The sequence below is a fragment of the Prosopis cineraria genome, unplaced genomic scaffold (genome assembly GCF_029017545.1).
Source record: "Prosopis cineraria cultivar Desert tree isolate PC_DT_omini unplaced genomic scaffold, ASM2901754v1 PC3, whole genome shotgun sequence".
Lineage (NCBI taxonomy): Eukaryota > Viridiplantae > Streptophyta > Magnoliopsida > Fabales > Fabaceae > Prosopis > Prosopis cineraria.
Window position 1 is genome coordinate 6,846,846 of NW_026555334.1, and position 17,509 is coordinate 6,864,354.

At 32.9% G+C, this 17,509-nt stretch overlaps 1 protein-coding gene across 1 annotated transcript; it reads left to right on the forward strand.

The window, feature by feature from the left end:
* The first annotated feature begins 1,402 nt into the window (after nucleotides 1–1,402).
* Nucleotides 1,403–12,816, forward strand: LOC129305721 (pentatricopeptide repeat-containing protein At1g10910, chloroplastic-like). The gene is given in 11 exon segments (XM_054945744.1): nucleotides 1,403–1,747; nucleotides 2,889–2,973; nucleotides 3,247–3,510; nucleotides 4,045–4,347; nucleotides 5,208–5,312; nucleotides 5,535–5,610; nucleotides 5,613–5,633; nucleotides 10,264–10,583; nucleotides 11,396–11,572; nucleotides 11,653–11,781; nucleotides 12,362–12,816. Coding segments are annotated over 11 exon segments (1,992 nt in total). The 5' UTR covers nucleotides 1,403–1,451; the 3' UTR covers nucleotides 12,578–12,816.
* Nucleotides 12,817–17,509: the final 4,693 nt, after the last annotated feature.

Sequence of the window (17,509 nt, forward strand, 5' to 3'; positions counted from 1 at the left end):
GTAAAGAATCTCTAAAATATTATTTAGCACGGCATGTAGTTTTTTTAAATGATCAACAATAACGTAACAAGTCCATATGCATTTACGCTGACATGAATCCTTTGCTGTTCAAAAATAATACTTGTCTCACCCTATGATATCTGACGATTTAATTTATTTTGTCTCATCATGCAGATTTTCGTGTATTAAAAAAATGTTGTCTCTGTGCTATCTTTTCAGTAAATTAGAATGACAAAGCAATTAAAGGGTGATTATAAGATGTAATCAATATGGTGTAATTTACATAAATTAGTTGGAAAAAAAAAATGAAGTAACTCCTTCAACACCCAGAGACGACTAAAACTTGTAATTTCATTTATACCAATAAAGAAGTTTTGGGGCGTATCATAGAGCCCTAATCCCAAGTAATAAAAACAAATTTCAATGAAGTTTACTTAATCTAGAATGATATAAAGAATTGCATTTATTTGAATGTTTACATTTAATAAAAATAGAAAATGAATCAAATATAACAATTTGGCAAATCTTCAAATTCTCTTCAAATCTTTAAAAAATTGTCAAATTCTCAAATATCTTTCAAATCTCGTCTATTCTTTGTTTTTGACAAAAGTGTTGATCCTATCATATGTATTAATAATCCATTACTTTTGCCTTGAATTATCAAAAATAATGGTGCTACTAAACGAAGGATTTCAAGTTTATGTTTATGCACAAGTGGGGATTGCTTGCAGAGGGCAACGCCTAATTGGGTGTCAAAATCAATATCAATGTAACATATAAGACCAAACTAAGAAATACTAATTTTTCATGCCAAGTACGATATACTGCTACTTGTCTCCTACCTTATTGTTTTGTACTTTTATTTTGATTACAAGCAGTAGGATGCAGGATCAACTTGCGATCTGGCGCTAGCAAGGGCAAGCAATGTGTCACTAGGCTATAAAGTCATTAACTTGTTTTGTACTGTTTTTTATTTTTTATTTTATCATTGGGTACCTTGGAAAATATCCTCGCCATGCAGGATTATTATTACCTTTTGTTGCTTTAACATATTTATTTAACGAGGTTGTATATTCTAAAACTCAAACTTAAAACCTTATAACAAGTTGATTTAGTTTTTTTGACCAATTGAACCAAGTAGCACTTGGTTTTTGTACTATTTTAAAAATGCATATTTTTCCAATCATGCATCTTGAAGGATTATCCTACATGTTACTTTTGGGTGATATTATTTTTGGGTACAAAAAAATCGATAGTTCGTGAAGCTCAGTTAGGCTTAGAAAACTATTGTGGGCTTCGAAGCCCAATTTCAAGCCCAACTCAAAATATTTGGGCCTCATTCAGCCCCACTAACGGCTTAGAGTTCGATCTTATCAGCGAGCAGTTTGACTTGGATCGAATGCAACTCGCTCTCAATCCTGTGTCTCTGCCTCTTTGGAGGAGAGGTGGAAATGGAGATATCAGTCCTGGGAGTTGGATTACAGCATGGTATTATAGCCTTTCGTTGTCCGCCATTTTCTGCATCAAACTCTTCTTCATCTCCTTCCGCCACAAGAACAGTTCGTTTTCACTGTAGCTTATCATCAACAGCGCTTACTGGGGAAATAGCTCGAACCAGCGATGGCGAACTACCCAGTGGTAGAACCACAATGGAAGTTCAAAGGGGATCTTCAAAGCCCCGCACAGCAAGACAAGCTGCAATGGTTGAAGTCCAGCAGTCTTGTGATTTGGACTCAACTCTTGCGAGGTATTTAACTATACTTCTACCTTATGCAAGGGAGTTGCAGGTCATGGTGCTGCGTCTTCACTGGATTAATTTTTGAACGAGTATCTTTTTCTTTTACTTGAGTTTGGTGAGTGGTGTAAATTATAGAGTGATCCAATGTGGGGTTCAGTAATGGCTTTTTAAATAGGTTTCAACGAATAAATTGCTGTTTATTCTTTTGAATCCGGGCAAGAAGTTAGAATGGTATACTAAATTAGTGGACATGGAAGGGTTTGTTGAGTTGAGTTGATTGTCTTATAGTGCGCGCATCTCTATACTCTATACCATAAACTTTTACTTGGTGGAGTTGTACTAAATTAATCTTTGCAGAGAGCTTATTACTTTTTTTTTTAATAAGATTTTAAAGACGTTAGGTAGTGCTTTCTTTGTTTTTCTTTTTAAGTCCATCATGCAAATTTGAGCGACGGCTATTTCTTAATTTGCTTTCTTTATTCCAAATTAAGCTGTATTTTGAATATGGTTGGAAGGGGGACTGGAAATACGGTAGAGATTGGCATTTGATTACACTGATTAAACTTTAAAGTCATGCATTTTAATTTTTAGTTTTTGGTTATGTCTTCTATTCTTCTATGAGTACGCATGTCTGAATTGATGATACATCAAATTTTACCGTCGGAAAAAAGTGAAAGATGCTAGTTATTGTATTACATACGATAGGGAAGCATATAGACATAAAGGAAGCTTTATTGATTTCATTATCCTCAAAGATGGAGGCCATAGCGAGCCAGCTGTATGTTTTTACTTTTTACTTTTAAATGATTTTACAGTATCTAATTTTTTAAAAGTGATAAAATATCTGGACAATTACATTCCAATTTTTTTAAGATGGCCATTGTCTTTTGTTTTTTTTAAGAAATATGGTTGTATTCATGCTGGTTGCTTGACCTCCTTTGGCAATGAGCAATTGCTTCAGTGTTTTAAGTGCATTGAATTGAAATGATACTTGCAAAATGTAGTGGCGTATATCCTTTTTCCCCTCTTTTTCAATGTATGGTCGGCATGGTGATGTCTATCATGGCGAAGCTCATGCCTCTTGGCTACTTTTTTGTGTGAGTCGAGCTTATGCTTTGTTCCTTAAACTCACTGTTATTTTGATTCTCAGAACAGGAGAGCTATTGAAAGTGCAAGACCTAAATGCCATTTTACGTAACTTTGGGCAGCTTAACAGATTACAAGACATTTCTCAGGTACTTATACTTCCAAATTGTATTTGATACATACTCGGTCAGTGATCCTTAAATCATCTAACTACTTTAAATTGGTTTTTGGAATGAAAATAATCATTTGTCTTTGATACATATTGCCCAAGAGTAAAAGAAGTAGCAAGAAATGGGAAATGAGATAGAAAAGGTGGTGATGTACATGCACTGACCAATCATACATGCATGGTTACATCTAGAGTGTAATTTGCCCTTCCTGTAATTTTTTCATAATTTTAATACCTTGTCCAATAATTGCAGCTCTTTGCATGGATGCAAGAAAACAGGAAGCTGAATGCATTATCTTATATCAGTTTCATGAGGTTTATGGGGAATAATCTTGATGCTGCAAAGGTTGTGGGAATATACAATAGCATTCATGATGAAGTAGCCAAGACCAATGTGTATCTATGTAATTCTGTTCTCAGTTTTCTAATACGGAAAGGCAAGTTTGATAGCAGTGTAAAACTGTTTGAGAAGATGAAAGAAGATGGTCTAATACCTGATGTTGTTACATATAGTACGGTATGTGATTCTAAACCTTTAGAGTCCGTCATAGTATTGGTGTAAATGAACTTGTTTGTGATATGTGGAGTCATATGTTGATCCTCTACCATCATCTTTTGATAAAGTTTTGTTTCAAGTTCATTTTCCCTCATCTGTGTATTAGTTACTAGGCATGGAATAGATTACAAGTTTCTATCCTCTCAACTAGAAGAGACTCGATAGTACAACGTATATTGTTTCCATAGAACCTATATCATAGACTACAGATGTATTATTCATGCTCTTTCTCTATCTCTAGGTCTATAGAAACATGCACAAATCTGAAGTCTTATGTATTTGACTTATTATTCTCAATTTATTTTTCATGTTAAGTATTTATCTTTTTTGTTTTGTTTTTGGTACGCATGCCTATAAATAAGCTTATCAGTCATTGTTGTGTGAAGTAGCAAACAGTCTGGAGATGTTGATTGTGTTTAATGGTTGTAGATTTGCACCACTAACTCATGATTTCTATTTTGTTTGTTGCTATCTTATCATTGCTGTTATCCTTAGCTGCTGGCAGGTTGCATTAGGGTCAAAGATGGATATTCTAAAGCACTGGAGCTCATTCAGGACTTGAAACTCAAAAGGCTGCGAATGGATGATGTAATTTATGGGGCAATTCTTGCGGTGTGCGCTTCCAATAGTAAATGGGAAGAAGCAGAATTCTATTTTAAGCAGATGAAGGATGAAGGCCTCTCTCCAAATGTTTATCATTATAGCTCTTTGCTTAATGCTTATTCAGTTTCTGGAGACTACAAAAAGGCTCATGAATTGGTTCAAGATATGACATCTGCAGGGTTAGTACCTAACAAGGTTTGTTTTTCTTGTTATTGATCTTTTACAGGATTCCATATCATTTGTCCTTGTATTTACCTTCCTTTTTGCTCTATTGAAAATCTGCCATCTATCTGCTATGTAAGCAAAAGCTGGTGGCTAATCAAAAGATGTAAAAGTATAAAATATATACAAGCCTGTTGAGATACTAATACATATACAGGTGAAGTAAAACACTCCATTTGTCCTAAAATGTAAGTCACTTTTAACTACGTTACACAAACCAATGAAGGTTTTTAAAGTTTGTTAGACATCTTGAACTTTTCAAAAACTACCTCAATCTTCCACAATTACTCTTATTAAATTGTAATATCTTATTAATGATATCTCTTAAGATCTCTCATCATTAGGGGTAAATTTGGAAAGTAAGCATTCAATGCTCACAACATTCTTAAAATGACTTACATTTTGAGTTTCTCAAATCTTCTAAAATTTGATTTACCTTTTCAGACTGAGTATGTAGCAACTTACTAAACCTTAAAACCTTAATTTGAATTTGATTTGCCTTTGAAATATTACAATGAACTTCAACAACAATGTAGCTAAAAATCAAGTTTACTATATATATATATATATATATGAACTTTTGCTTGCTTGACAGTCTTTTTCTCCATGCCACAACTCATAATATGCAGAGGAAGGAATTGTAAATATTTTTAATAAACATATATTTGGCTATTCCCCACAGAGATAGACATCTTTCCAAATTTGCTATTGACTTCCTTTACTTTTTCAGTGAAAAGAAAAATCCCTGATATATTTGCTGTGTTTTTTTCTAGCATTATTTTCTATAGCAATCCTTCTCTGAATTTTATTGATATTGTAAAAATTAATTGCAGGTCATTTTGACAACTCTACTGAAGGTATATGTTAGAGGAGGCCTATTTGAGAAGTCCAGAGAGTTATTAACAGAACTGGAATCTCTGGGCTATGCTGAGGATGAGGTAATAAGGGTTTCTGAAAAATAAGAAGAGTTGATTGCTTTATTTGAGTCTGACAGTTTACCAAATTATTCTATATTGTCTGTACATCTTAGCACTGTTACTGCTTAGTTGATGTCGTGAGATTTAGATATTAATTAATAGTTTATAATTAATATATTCTTCTTTGAACCCTTTTCTTTCTCAATGTTTTCTCACTTAACAAGTGCAAATGTATATATGCAGATGCCCTACTGTTTATTGATAGATGGCCTTGCTAAGGCTGGACAACTGCAAGAAGCTAAACTACTGTTTGATGAAATGAGAAAAAGCATGTCAGATCTGGTAAGTGTTCTTTTGGAGTTTGATCTTTGGCAAAAACAATTTCTTAAATAAATTATGATTTTTTTTAGTTGATTGTTCTGAAGGAAGGAAGGGATCCTATGGATTTTCAAGAGTTATTACCACAGACTGTTGCGTGTAAATTTGTAATTTTGAATCGCCAAAGATCCATGTTAACTGGGTCTTTGTCCTAATGGCATTGGTACATTGGGAAAACTCATTTTCTTCGCCCCCTTATCTTCTTCTATGGTCAAATATGATTAATGAAATTTAGCTTCTGATGGAGCCCTCTATTCTAATAAGCTTTAAACAAGCATAAACCAGAAACTACACCACAAATGGGGACTGAAAATTACTATTACCAAATAGCAAAGTTGGATTACAGCGAAATAAGGAACTGAAAATTACGACGTACTGAAACAAAAACAGCACAAAATACACTCCACCAAACAACAGTCACAAAATATAAGTCACTCACTTACAAACATACACTAAGCAGAAGATAAAATGATGAAGAAAGATGACTTCCTCCACCCCCAACCTGGCATTCGAGAGGCCAGAGCTCTCCTTACCACTCTCAATATTCAAAATACTGCCCACCCTCCCTCTGGACGAAAGGAGAGATTTAAAGACCCAAAAAGTTACAAAAGGTTGAACATAATCCTAGCTGAACCTAATCCCTATTCATACATCACTTTGTCCCCCTATGGCCAGGAACCTTTGGGTAATTCTCTTATCCACTGGAAGATAATTCTTTAGTCTCTTTCCTACACCATGTCCCTCCATATAGACTATGTTATAGGCCCTAGGAAATGATATATGAATCTGTTCTAATTCTTCAGCTCTATCATTACCCTCCCCTTGAAGCTTCACCTTGTCCTCAAGGTAAGAATTAGAAGTAAGCAGTGGTGGTTTCCTCCCCAGACAACTCAACTTCTCTTGAGTGCTTGAAGAATCTCTAGCCAATGGTATATCCGGTTGCAGCTGTTGTGAAACCACACTTGCTGGGATCTCTCCATTATAAGGTTTCTCGATACAACTATATTCATATGGACTTTGAATCCTTTGGGAACCTAGAACATGAAAAACCATGCTAGAATTTGGACTGCCAAGAACTGTGATATTTTTAATATTGCAGCACTTCATCCCCCTTTCTACAGTAGTTGCCCTCTTTGTTGTAGCAAAATGCAGAATGTCTGAAGATGATGTTGTATGACCCAAGTATATTCTTCTTATAGCTCCTCCACCTCCTTTCTCTTCAACAAGAGAATAATGTTCAGCTTCATACTTAAACACTAAAGCTGAAATGTGACTTTTTCTTGGGTAATTTTCACCTGTGTTACCTCCATCCCAAATAAAAAGAATCACAAGCTGCCAAACAAAGGTTTGCTGCAGATTTGGAAAATTTTCAGACTCATAAGCAGGGGGCCAAGTCTTCAAAACCAAGATCAAAGATTCTACACTCGGAAAATTTTGTCGTCCCTGAAATTCCCTTGTTGCTGCCATTCTTGCTTTTGCTTGAGTATTGACAGCATCTAAGTGAATTAATATAGAAAGAGCACCCAGAAACGAAGCCACCCTCTCTTTCTCTAATATTCTTCCCTTGTTATCTTCAGTTTCAGCCATTAACCGCAATACTAGAGGCCTGATTTGCCTATTCTGGTCTCTACTGTTTGGCCAAAACAGTCTTCTAGTGCCAATAGTTGCCTCCATCTCACCCCTTGTTGCTGAATTGGCAATGTTCACCTGGAGCCTCTTTAGTGCTTCAAAATGCTCAAATGAAAAAGGCCAGTAATTAGTCCCAAACATCTTCTTGTACTTGGACAGAATAGAAGACTCTCCTAGCTTGCTCACTGTTGCTTTTCCTCTAAGTGAAATTTTCAGGGGTCTATGCTCTCTCCAACACGTCTTCAAAAATCTCAATAACCCAGAAATTTTCTCTGAACAAACTCGAACTCTTGAGCAGATAAGTGGGACGTGCAGCAACTGTGGCACTCGGCACCCAATCGTGATAAAGAACAACCTTATACCCACCGTTTCTTGCCGTGTCAACATTGATGAGGTAAGAAAACTGCTCTGGATGGAAGTATTCATGGGCTCCTTCTGGATTAGGCCTAACAAGATCTGCATATATTGGGAAATTAAACCCATTAGCATCCTTAATCCCAATTCTTCTAGATGAATCGGGAGTGATAGAGGAAGCAAAGGACTCATCAATTGCATGTAGGAAGAAGGCTCGTCCTTAGTCCCAAGTGTTCTCTTGTGGCTGAGAAATTCCATCCTCTCTCTTTGATTTTTATAAACGAACAGGGGAAGAAACTCAAACTGGTTTGATGATGATGGCAGAAGCAAAGAACTTGACAAAATAGGCTCTGAGTTAACTTCCACACAGCGGCAACCTTGCCTGTCATTTGTGAGATGATTGAAGGAAGGAAGAATGGAATTGTAGCAAGCACCGTGGGATTTTTTAGGAGAAACAAAAGCCACTTTTGCTTCAACGTCTTCTGCTTCTATGCCTAGACTCATCGCATCGATAACTGTGCAGAAGAGATGTTTCTTTCCATGATTGAGACTGTCGAAACCAGAACATACAGATTTGCAGATATTTTTATGGGAGTTATCACCAGGGAAACTAATCGCAGCTTCATCATCTTCTCCCTCCGAACTTGAGTTTGACAGCGTCATTTGCCAGGAAAATTCCAGCAGCCATGCCGTTGCGGTGTTTGAAGAGGAAAGGTTGGATTGGAGAGTAACGAGTGGCACCAAGTAAATGAGTGATTGGGCTATTTTTTGAAAGATAGGGTTTCTCTTTTCCACCCTAAGGCCCAAGCCCATTAGATGTTTCCTAAATATCAGATTTAAAATTTTATGCGATTGGGACATCTTCCTTGCATAAATAAAAAAGCTGTTGGGTCCAAAAGAATTTCCTTCCTTTATTATTGGGCTTCTGCAGTGAGTAATTAACCTAACCCGGTCCAGCCTCCACTTTCTCTTTTCTTGGCCGTCAACCTCCCTTGACTTCATCCTGTCTCTTCCTCGCTCTTTTCTCCAATGTCGTCCTTGAACCCTCACAGTGTCCCATCTTCTCTTTGTTTCTTCATCCGTCTCTTCTGTTGCAACAAATACTTGTTGAGCATCTCTAGGTGCGTTTGGCAATATTTCGAAAGCTTCTACAAGTTGAAAAGCTTCAGGTTTCATCTCTTTTGAATTGTCACCAGAATGTTTTTCGAACTCTCCTCTTGATAAAGGTAGTAACTTTAATGGTTGATCAGCCTTGAGTCCTTTATCTACTTCTTTCTCTGTCGATGCTTCCTCTCCTCTAAAAAAATCACTTCTGTTGGAATCGTCTTCGGCTTCAACCTCAAAGGACTTTGATAACACTATCAGATTTTGACTCAAGAGTCCGTTCTTCACTCTTTTCTTTTTCTGCATATGATATTGCAAATCCATCTTTAGAAACAAGTTTTTCTTTGCTTGTATTCTGACTAGGTATTGCCTCATCTGCACATACAACACCTTTTCCTTCTTCAGAATATTCTTTGACTTTAGCCTCTAATTTCTTCTTTTCTGCTTCAGCAAACATCTTTCTTTGATCTCCATTTTGTCTAAAAGTCGTGTGCACTTCTCTAATTGCCTTTGCGTCCCCTCTGTTCTTTCCACCACATTCTTCAACAATTCTGACATCTTAGCTGTTGCAACTACAAGTTCTTCTTGCAAAGTTGCCATACTTTTTTTTTTCCCCTTTGGATCGAACTGCTCTGATACCAAATGATGGAGCCCTCTATTCTAATAAGCTTTAAACAAGCATAAACCAGAAACTACACCACAAATGGGGACTGAAAATTACTATTACCGAATAGCAAAGTTGGATTACAGCGAAATAAGGAACTGAAAATTACGACGTACTGAAACAAAAACAGCACAAAATACACTCCACCAAACAACAGTCACAAAATATAAGTCACTCACTTACAAACATACACTAAGCAGAAGATAAAATGATGAAGAAAGATGACTTCCTCCACCCCCAACCTGGCATTCGAGAGGCCAGAGCTCTCCTTACCACTCTCAATATTCAAAATACTGCCCACCCTCCCTCTGGACGAAAGGAGAGATTTAAAGACCCAAAAAGTTACAAAAGGTTGAACATAATCCTAGCTGAACCTAATCCCTATTCATACATCACTTTGTCCCCCTATGGCCAGGAACCTTTGGGTAATTCTCTTATCCACTGGAAGATAATTCTTTAGTCTCTTTCCTACACCATGTCCCTCCATATAGACTATGTTATAGGCCCTAGGAAATGATATATAAATCTGTTCTAATTCTTCAGCTCTATCAGCTTCTTCATAGAAATCATCAAATCAATGGTCAGGTCATCCTATTTTCTATTTTTGGAATCTTTGCTGGATCTTTGTCTTAATTTGTAATTGATTGTACAAGCATGTTGAATCAGCTAGTCTTTCTGTTTTCTTCATCATAATGTTCTATTGTTTTATCATTGTGCAAGTCAAGCAAAGGATGGATTTTAATCTTTCATGTGCCAATTTTTTTTATATTTGATAAAAAAATTTGCTAATATTGGTTTTTTTTTAATGTTCTAATTTCGTATATTTTTAATTCTTAATCACAGATGGTTATGCTCACAGTATCATGATATCAGCATTTTGCCGAAGCAAGCTTTTTGATGAAGCAAAACTGTTGGCCAATGATTTTGAAGCAACCTTCAACAAATATGATTTGGTTATGTTGAATACGATGCTGTGTGCGTACTGTAGAGCAGGTGAAATGGAAAGCGTAATGCAAACACTAAGAAAGATGGATGGATTGGCAATCAGTCCTAATTACAATACTTTCCATATCCTGATAAGATATTTCTCTAAGGAAAAGATGTATCTGTTAGCTTATCGAACCATGAAGGACATGCATAGTAAAGGTTATCAACCAGCGGAGGTATGGTGTCAATCAATCTACTGATGCTAGTATTGACATTGATTCCCTTGTTCAATTGAACAAGTCTTCCTCAGCAGACTATATATCTGTCCTCCCTCCGGCCCTTCCTATCAATATCAATATCGATATGACGAATAAACTCTAGAATTTTGCACTATTTATAAAATGTAAATAATGCGGTTCTTACCTCAGGTCCCGTGCAATTTATGGGTCTACATCGAGTTATTTATAATTATAGCTATTTGTGGGTTAGGTCAGCCATTATGCATACTTGGCCCAAGTCAGTGGACCTAGGCCGGAGTCTAACTTATGGACTAATAAAGTTAAATCAAAATCCAAACACTGGGCCCATAGGACTTCAATGCAAAGTTAAGCCTGGCTCCAGCAACCTTATAATTTTTTTCCTTGAAATTCTTAATTTTGTTATTAGTATCTTCTTTTTTAATCTTCTCTTATGTCATACCTCTTTCATCTTGTTTCACTCAAAAAAAATTCAAGTTTTTTAACAAATGAAACGTCATAAAATTGTAATTGCTTGGGCAGAAATGCGGCCCATGGAAGAATGATACTAAATTGGTCAAAAAAGTTATTTCCTTTTTAGGCTCCTGACCAAGATTGTCTGAAAGTATTGTTGCAATTTGATTTAAATAAGCTCAGAATGCTTCATTTTGTAAAACTGGTGTATTAATTCGTTATTTTTTAATAATTCGTTATCTTTCAATGTATGAAAATGTATAGAGCATTTATTGTTTGATCCTTTTATCATTACAATTGACCAATTAAAATTTCCTAATGCTTTTATCTCATTGTAGGAACTTTGTTCCTCGTTAATGTCTGATCTTGGTAAGGTAAAAGCTTATCCAGAGGCATTTTCTGTTTACAATATATTGAGATATGGCAAGAGAACAATGTGCAAGGCACTTCATGAGAAGATTCTACATATTCTGCTAGCAGGAAGACTTTTAAAAGATGCTTACGTAGTAGTCAAGGTATTCCAAGATTTTATGATGAATCTCCTCTGTTTTTCTCATGAAAGTGCAGTTCTTATGATGAATCTTCTTATGTACAGGATAATGCAAAATTCATCTCTCGGCCTGCTACAAAAAGATTTGCAGCTGCCTTTATGAAATCAGGTAATATCAACATGATAAATGATGTTATGAAGACCCTTCATAGCTGTGGCCACAAACTTGATAAGGTAATGCTCGAATATTTGTGTATTGGAATGAAAATGATGAGTTGTTCATGATTTCATGTCTTTGACATTCTTTACTGTATGCATAACAACACCTCTACTAGAGAACCTGTGAACCAAATCCCATATATAAACAATAATTATGGCCCGTTTGGTTGCTAGAAAGGATAAGGAATGGATTAAAGAAATTAAGGCAAAAACAAAATAATTGAATTGTGAAGGGGAGATAGGTCAATTATGTTCATGAGGAAAAAGAGTAATTTAGTTCATAAAATTGGGAATCATGATTTATGAGGTTTGTAGGGGGTATAGTGATTTTCACATTTGTAATATGTGGTTTTTGGTTTTACCGTTTTAACATGTTTATGATAGGGGAGAAGATCATTTAGTTCATTTTTGTTTTGATTTCTTTAATCAGTTTCATTCTTTTCATTTCCAGCAACTAAACGGCCCTTAATTACCTCTTGCTAGTTGGAGTGTCAATCAAACAAGCTGATTAATTTTACAAGTCAAAGTTATGGTTTGTACTCTAGAATTAGTCATATAGTGCTTTCTTTTTATGTTTGTTTTTCCCTGCGTTCAGGATTTATTTCAGGCGGCTGTGTCACGGTATATAGATCAACCTGAGAAGAAGGACTTGCTTCTTCAGCTGCTGCAATGGATGCCAAGTCAAGGTTACCTTGTTGATTCATCAACTAGAAATCTCATCCTCAAGAACTCTCATCTATTCGGCCGCCAGCTCATCGCAGAGGTTTTGTCCAGGCAACATATTAAATTAAAAGCACAAAATTCACTATAGGTGAAGTATTAAAAAATTCTGACACTGAGGGGTTAGTTGCTGCTAGATTACGATGGTACATCTTTTTTACTCTGATGTTAACTATTTGAGGTGTCCTTGTATCTTGAAACGTTCATTCTGGTAGATCTTTTTCTTTTTACCATTTTCAATTGGATTCTGGTTAATAGCTTTTGTACAGAAACTTGAATATTGATGCTGATTGTATATGAAGCATAGATGTGTAATTTTTTTATTTTTTATTTTTTTTGCCCCATTTTGTGATGCTCTGGTCATTTATCTCTATGGTTCATAATTTTACTCTCTGGCTTCTCATCTGTTGACCAAATCCTTCTTGCCAGAATAAGAAACATTGCAATACAATACAAAGTGAGATAGGTCAAAATTGAGAAATGAGAGCTGGCTGGTCAGTTTTAGTAATCAACCTATCAAAGTGAGCGGGATTCTGTTTTCCTCCCCTCAAAAGCTTGCTGCACAAAACCAATAAGTTTGGGACCCACAGCACCCCACTGGATCTCAATATCGCTTCCCATCTCTCTCTCTCTCTCTCTCTCTCTCTCTCAAGTGCATCAATGTTAGACAGTCTTGTGAGCAACAAAGTTCACTTTTTCTTCTCTTTTCCCTTCGTGCCTGAGTTCCTTTCCGTTCTTTGTTTTTTTCCCAAGTATCAATATTAATGTAATTAACAAGTGACATATTCTTTCTTGGAATAATGAAACTTTTAATTCCTTAATATTGCCTCACTTATCAATCTAACCTTAATTTTAATTTTTATCAATTTCATCTCTTATGTTGCATTTTGTTCTTTTATCAAGTTATATAGACATTTAAAAAAATAACAAAATTTGGTATAAGAGATTAAATTAATAAAAATTAAATTGGTTTAAGAATTAATTTGTTCTCATTTTATTATGTATGTATGTTAAGGTGTTAGATTGTCAAAGTATGAGTGGACTAAAGATGATGTGAGAAGTCTCACATCAAATAAAGTTGGATTTAATAATTAATATATAATAAAGAGGAAGTATTTATAGATTTAAATCTTGAGATTTTAAGTTAAAATGTGATGTTCTCTTACTATTCTTGCATGTCTCTCTTCTATCTCATTTCCAGGCAATCACTCGCCATTCTTAACAAATGATGTCAAAGCCTAGTTTAATTCAAGACCTAAAGCTTGTTAGTGCATATACATTGAAAGTCTAAAATGGGATTGGCCCTTGCTGGAGTAAAAACTTGTATGCGCCATATCATTTGAAGCCCAAAAACTAGGCTGGCTCTAAAACAAGAAAAAAAAAAAGTAAGGACTTGATGTTCGGGTTATCTTTGATATGAAAAACTTGTGGATTCACACTTGAGGAGGAGATTGTTAAGTTATTCAAATGTGAGTGGATTAAAGACAATATAAGAAGTCTCACATTGGATGAAGTTAAGCTTAATAATTAATGTGTAATGAAGAGAAAATATCCATAAACTTGAGCCTAAAGGTTTTGAATTAAGATGCGGTGTCCTTCCACTACTATTGCCCCCTTCCCCCGATTTCCAAAGGGTCTCCCCCCATTCTTAACATAAGGCATTTCTAATCACCTTGTTGAGATATAAAAAGAGGTAGTTAAATTATTGATTTTATATGAAAATGAAATAAACCTTCAACTTTTGCTCATATTTAAATGAACAATTTTTAAATTTATAATACATTTTCTCTTAAAATTAATGAGTTAAATAGATGTAAATTTGAACAAAAAAAATTAATTAATATGCATCAAGTGCCTTATATTACAGACCAAATAATTCCTCTAAAAAGCATCTTATAGTAGGAGTTGAAGGGAGCACTCTTCATCAAGGGAGAGAGAAATAAATATATTTCAAAAGTGAAATAATAAGGATACTACCAGCCGTCCGTCTTGAAAAAATTCTAGGGCATGTTTGCCCCTTAACATTTAATTATATTTAATTATTTTGTTTTATAGATAATAAATTTATTTTATTTGTTCTAAAATTAACCTTTTGCAGCAAGGGTAATGCACTCTTCCTATCGTTTCTGCTCCATACCCAGCAAGAAAAGTCAATAGCTAACGCAATATTTTTATTTTTATAATAATTTATTACTTGTGATTTATGATTATTTATTTGTGTTGTGTTGAACTTGAGTTATGTTTTTTTGTTGTATATTGTGATTTTGCTATTTTTATAACTCATGTTTACTATTAGTTGTCTGTCAAGGATACTTCAATTTGTAATCCTAATGCATCCAAACGTAATTAAAAAAGTGAATTTTTATTAAAAAATGTGAAAAAGTATGCCCGATTACTTAAAATTTAAAAATAGGGATATTGTCAAAAGTGACTAGTTAATTGACCCTCTTTTTTTTTTTCAGCTTTTTTTTCCACCCTCATCCTTTTACTAAAATTTTTCAATCTTTTTCATCTCATTCCAATTCCAAACAGGATAAAAATGCTTTCGAGACGATTGGGAAGGGTCATCACAATTTCATCCCATCCTGTGCACCGCTTTATCCACCATCTTCTATTAAAGCCTTAATTAAGGCATGAACTTTTTATTAGGAAAAATATAGTTATTGATCCTTATAGTTTTATACAATTTTGCTTTTAATTTTCTAGTTTATTTTCAGTTTTTCTAGTTTGAAGACACTGAAATTATAGACTTAAGTAACAAATGTTATTTAATTTTGTTGAAATTATAGGGATTAAAAATATTAGAAAAAACTATGAGGATTAAAGCAATAACTAATGAAACTATAGGAACTTAAAATTATGTTTTTTATTTTTTTTATATAATACATTATAATAAATTAATCCTCCCCCTATTCTAAATTATAAGATACTTTAATAAGATTAATGTCTTATTAATAAGCTTATTTCAATACTATTATTTCTCTCTCTATTTAATTTTTATCCTTTCTTTTTTAATATATTAAATTAAATATATTTTTTAAGATTTTATGTTTATTAAAAAATAAATTTATTAAATATATTCAATAAGATTTATTAATTTATGATATTGTATTTAAAAGTGCCTTGGATAGGAAAGAATAATATAAATTGAAATAGCCATCGTCCAAATGTTGAAAACAAAATAAAATATTGAAAATGTCTAATCGTCCGAATGCATGTGAGTTTTCATGCTTTCAATGGTTATCGAAAATGTTTGGCCAAAAACAAAATGATTATTGAAAATGACTCTCGTGAAGCTATTACAGAGCATTGCCAGAGACAGAACTCAAGAACCTGTTTCATCTTAATAAGGATATGGTAGGAGTGATCACGCAATAAGATAAGATCAGGATACTCCTATCCTGTATCTCATGTAAAAAAAAAAAAAAAAAAAAAAAACTGAAACTGAATTTTTATCTTTTGTTATGTCCCGTTTTGAAAGTCATCTCATTCAGTTAGGAGTTAAAATTAGATCGGGACGTTCTGCTGTCACGATAAATCAGATAATATAAAAAAAATTGAATAATAACATTCATTTAAATTTTAAATTATATAATTTATTAACTTTAAAATCAAAACAATACAAATATATAAATCACAATAATTTAAAAATTAATTATTAAATTATATTGATCACAACTACATATTATAATAGTAATTACAAGAAATTTTTAAGCTATAAGAGCAACAACACTAGGCAAGCTCAATACAACATCAAATCATTTTTCTTCTACTTTAATTAAGATGTCCAAAGCTAATTACTCTTTCAAAAATAAAATAAAAAATAAAATATAAATAAAAGCTATTAAATATATAGATATAAGAATAAATTATATTAATATAATTAATATATTATAAAGAAAGATATTTCCCTATTTACTTTATGTTATTAAAATTATTGATACAAAACACTTTAGTTTTGTATAAAAATTACAAGTATTGAAATTATAATTAATATAATTAACATAAGTATAAATTATATTAATATAATTAATATATTTAATGTATATTTTTAAAATAAAAATAATATATATATATATATATATAATATTTGGAATGGGATGGGACATCTCGATGATAATCTCATATCCCGTCTTATTCTAATATGATTTGAATGATATCGGATTAATGGAGATAAGTACAAGCTGAATACCTTTTGGATCTAATCAAGGACGTGCAGAAACATGCAAGATGATCTTAGAAGATTTTAGTTATTAAAAAAAAAATCACTTGTTCTCTTAAAAAAAATTTTCTTATTTCACTAAAAATTTTATAAATTAAAATCTTATCGATGTAGTGTATCTTAAATAGAAATAGTTTTAGAATAGAAGAGTAATAATTTAATAGAATATTTTGTTTATCAAAAATTTTTATCATAAATTAATTATTTTCTATGAAAAGAGAGGTATAAATATTTAATTTAATAAAAATAAAAAACATGAAACTAATAGAAATTAAAAAAATTATATAATAAGATAAATTTTTTATTACAATTTTATGTTTTATTCATGCATTTTTTTGTTATCTAGTTTTATTAAATTATACCTTTAATATAATTTAGTAAATAATTAATTTATATTTTTTATAAAATATTAAGATTTATTTTAAGAAATATTATGCTACCATGAATTTATTTTTTTGGATCCGTCACTGGACTTGATAGATGAAAAACATAGGGTCTATTTGGTTTTTATTTTCATTTTTTATTTTTAAAAACTTTGTTGTCACACAGTTTTAAAGTTGTCTTTTAAATTAAAATAAAGTAAAAATTTATTTGATTATATCAATTAAAAAATAATTCATGTTGATGTAAGGTGATCTCATCGACGTCTATTAAAAAAAAAAAGAATTATTTCCTGAGAGTTGCACGAAGATATTTTAATATTTAAAATGTAAAAATAAAATAAAGATATAAAAATGAAAACTAATTTATTTTAATGTATTCAAGTAAGTAATCAAAAATATAAATTAAAACATATTCTAT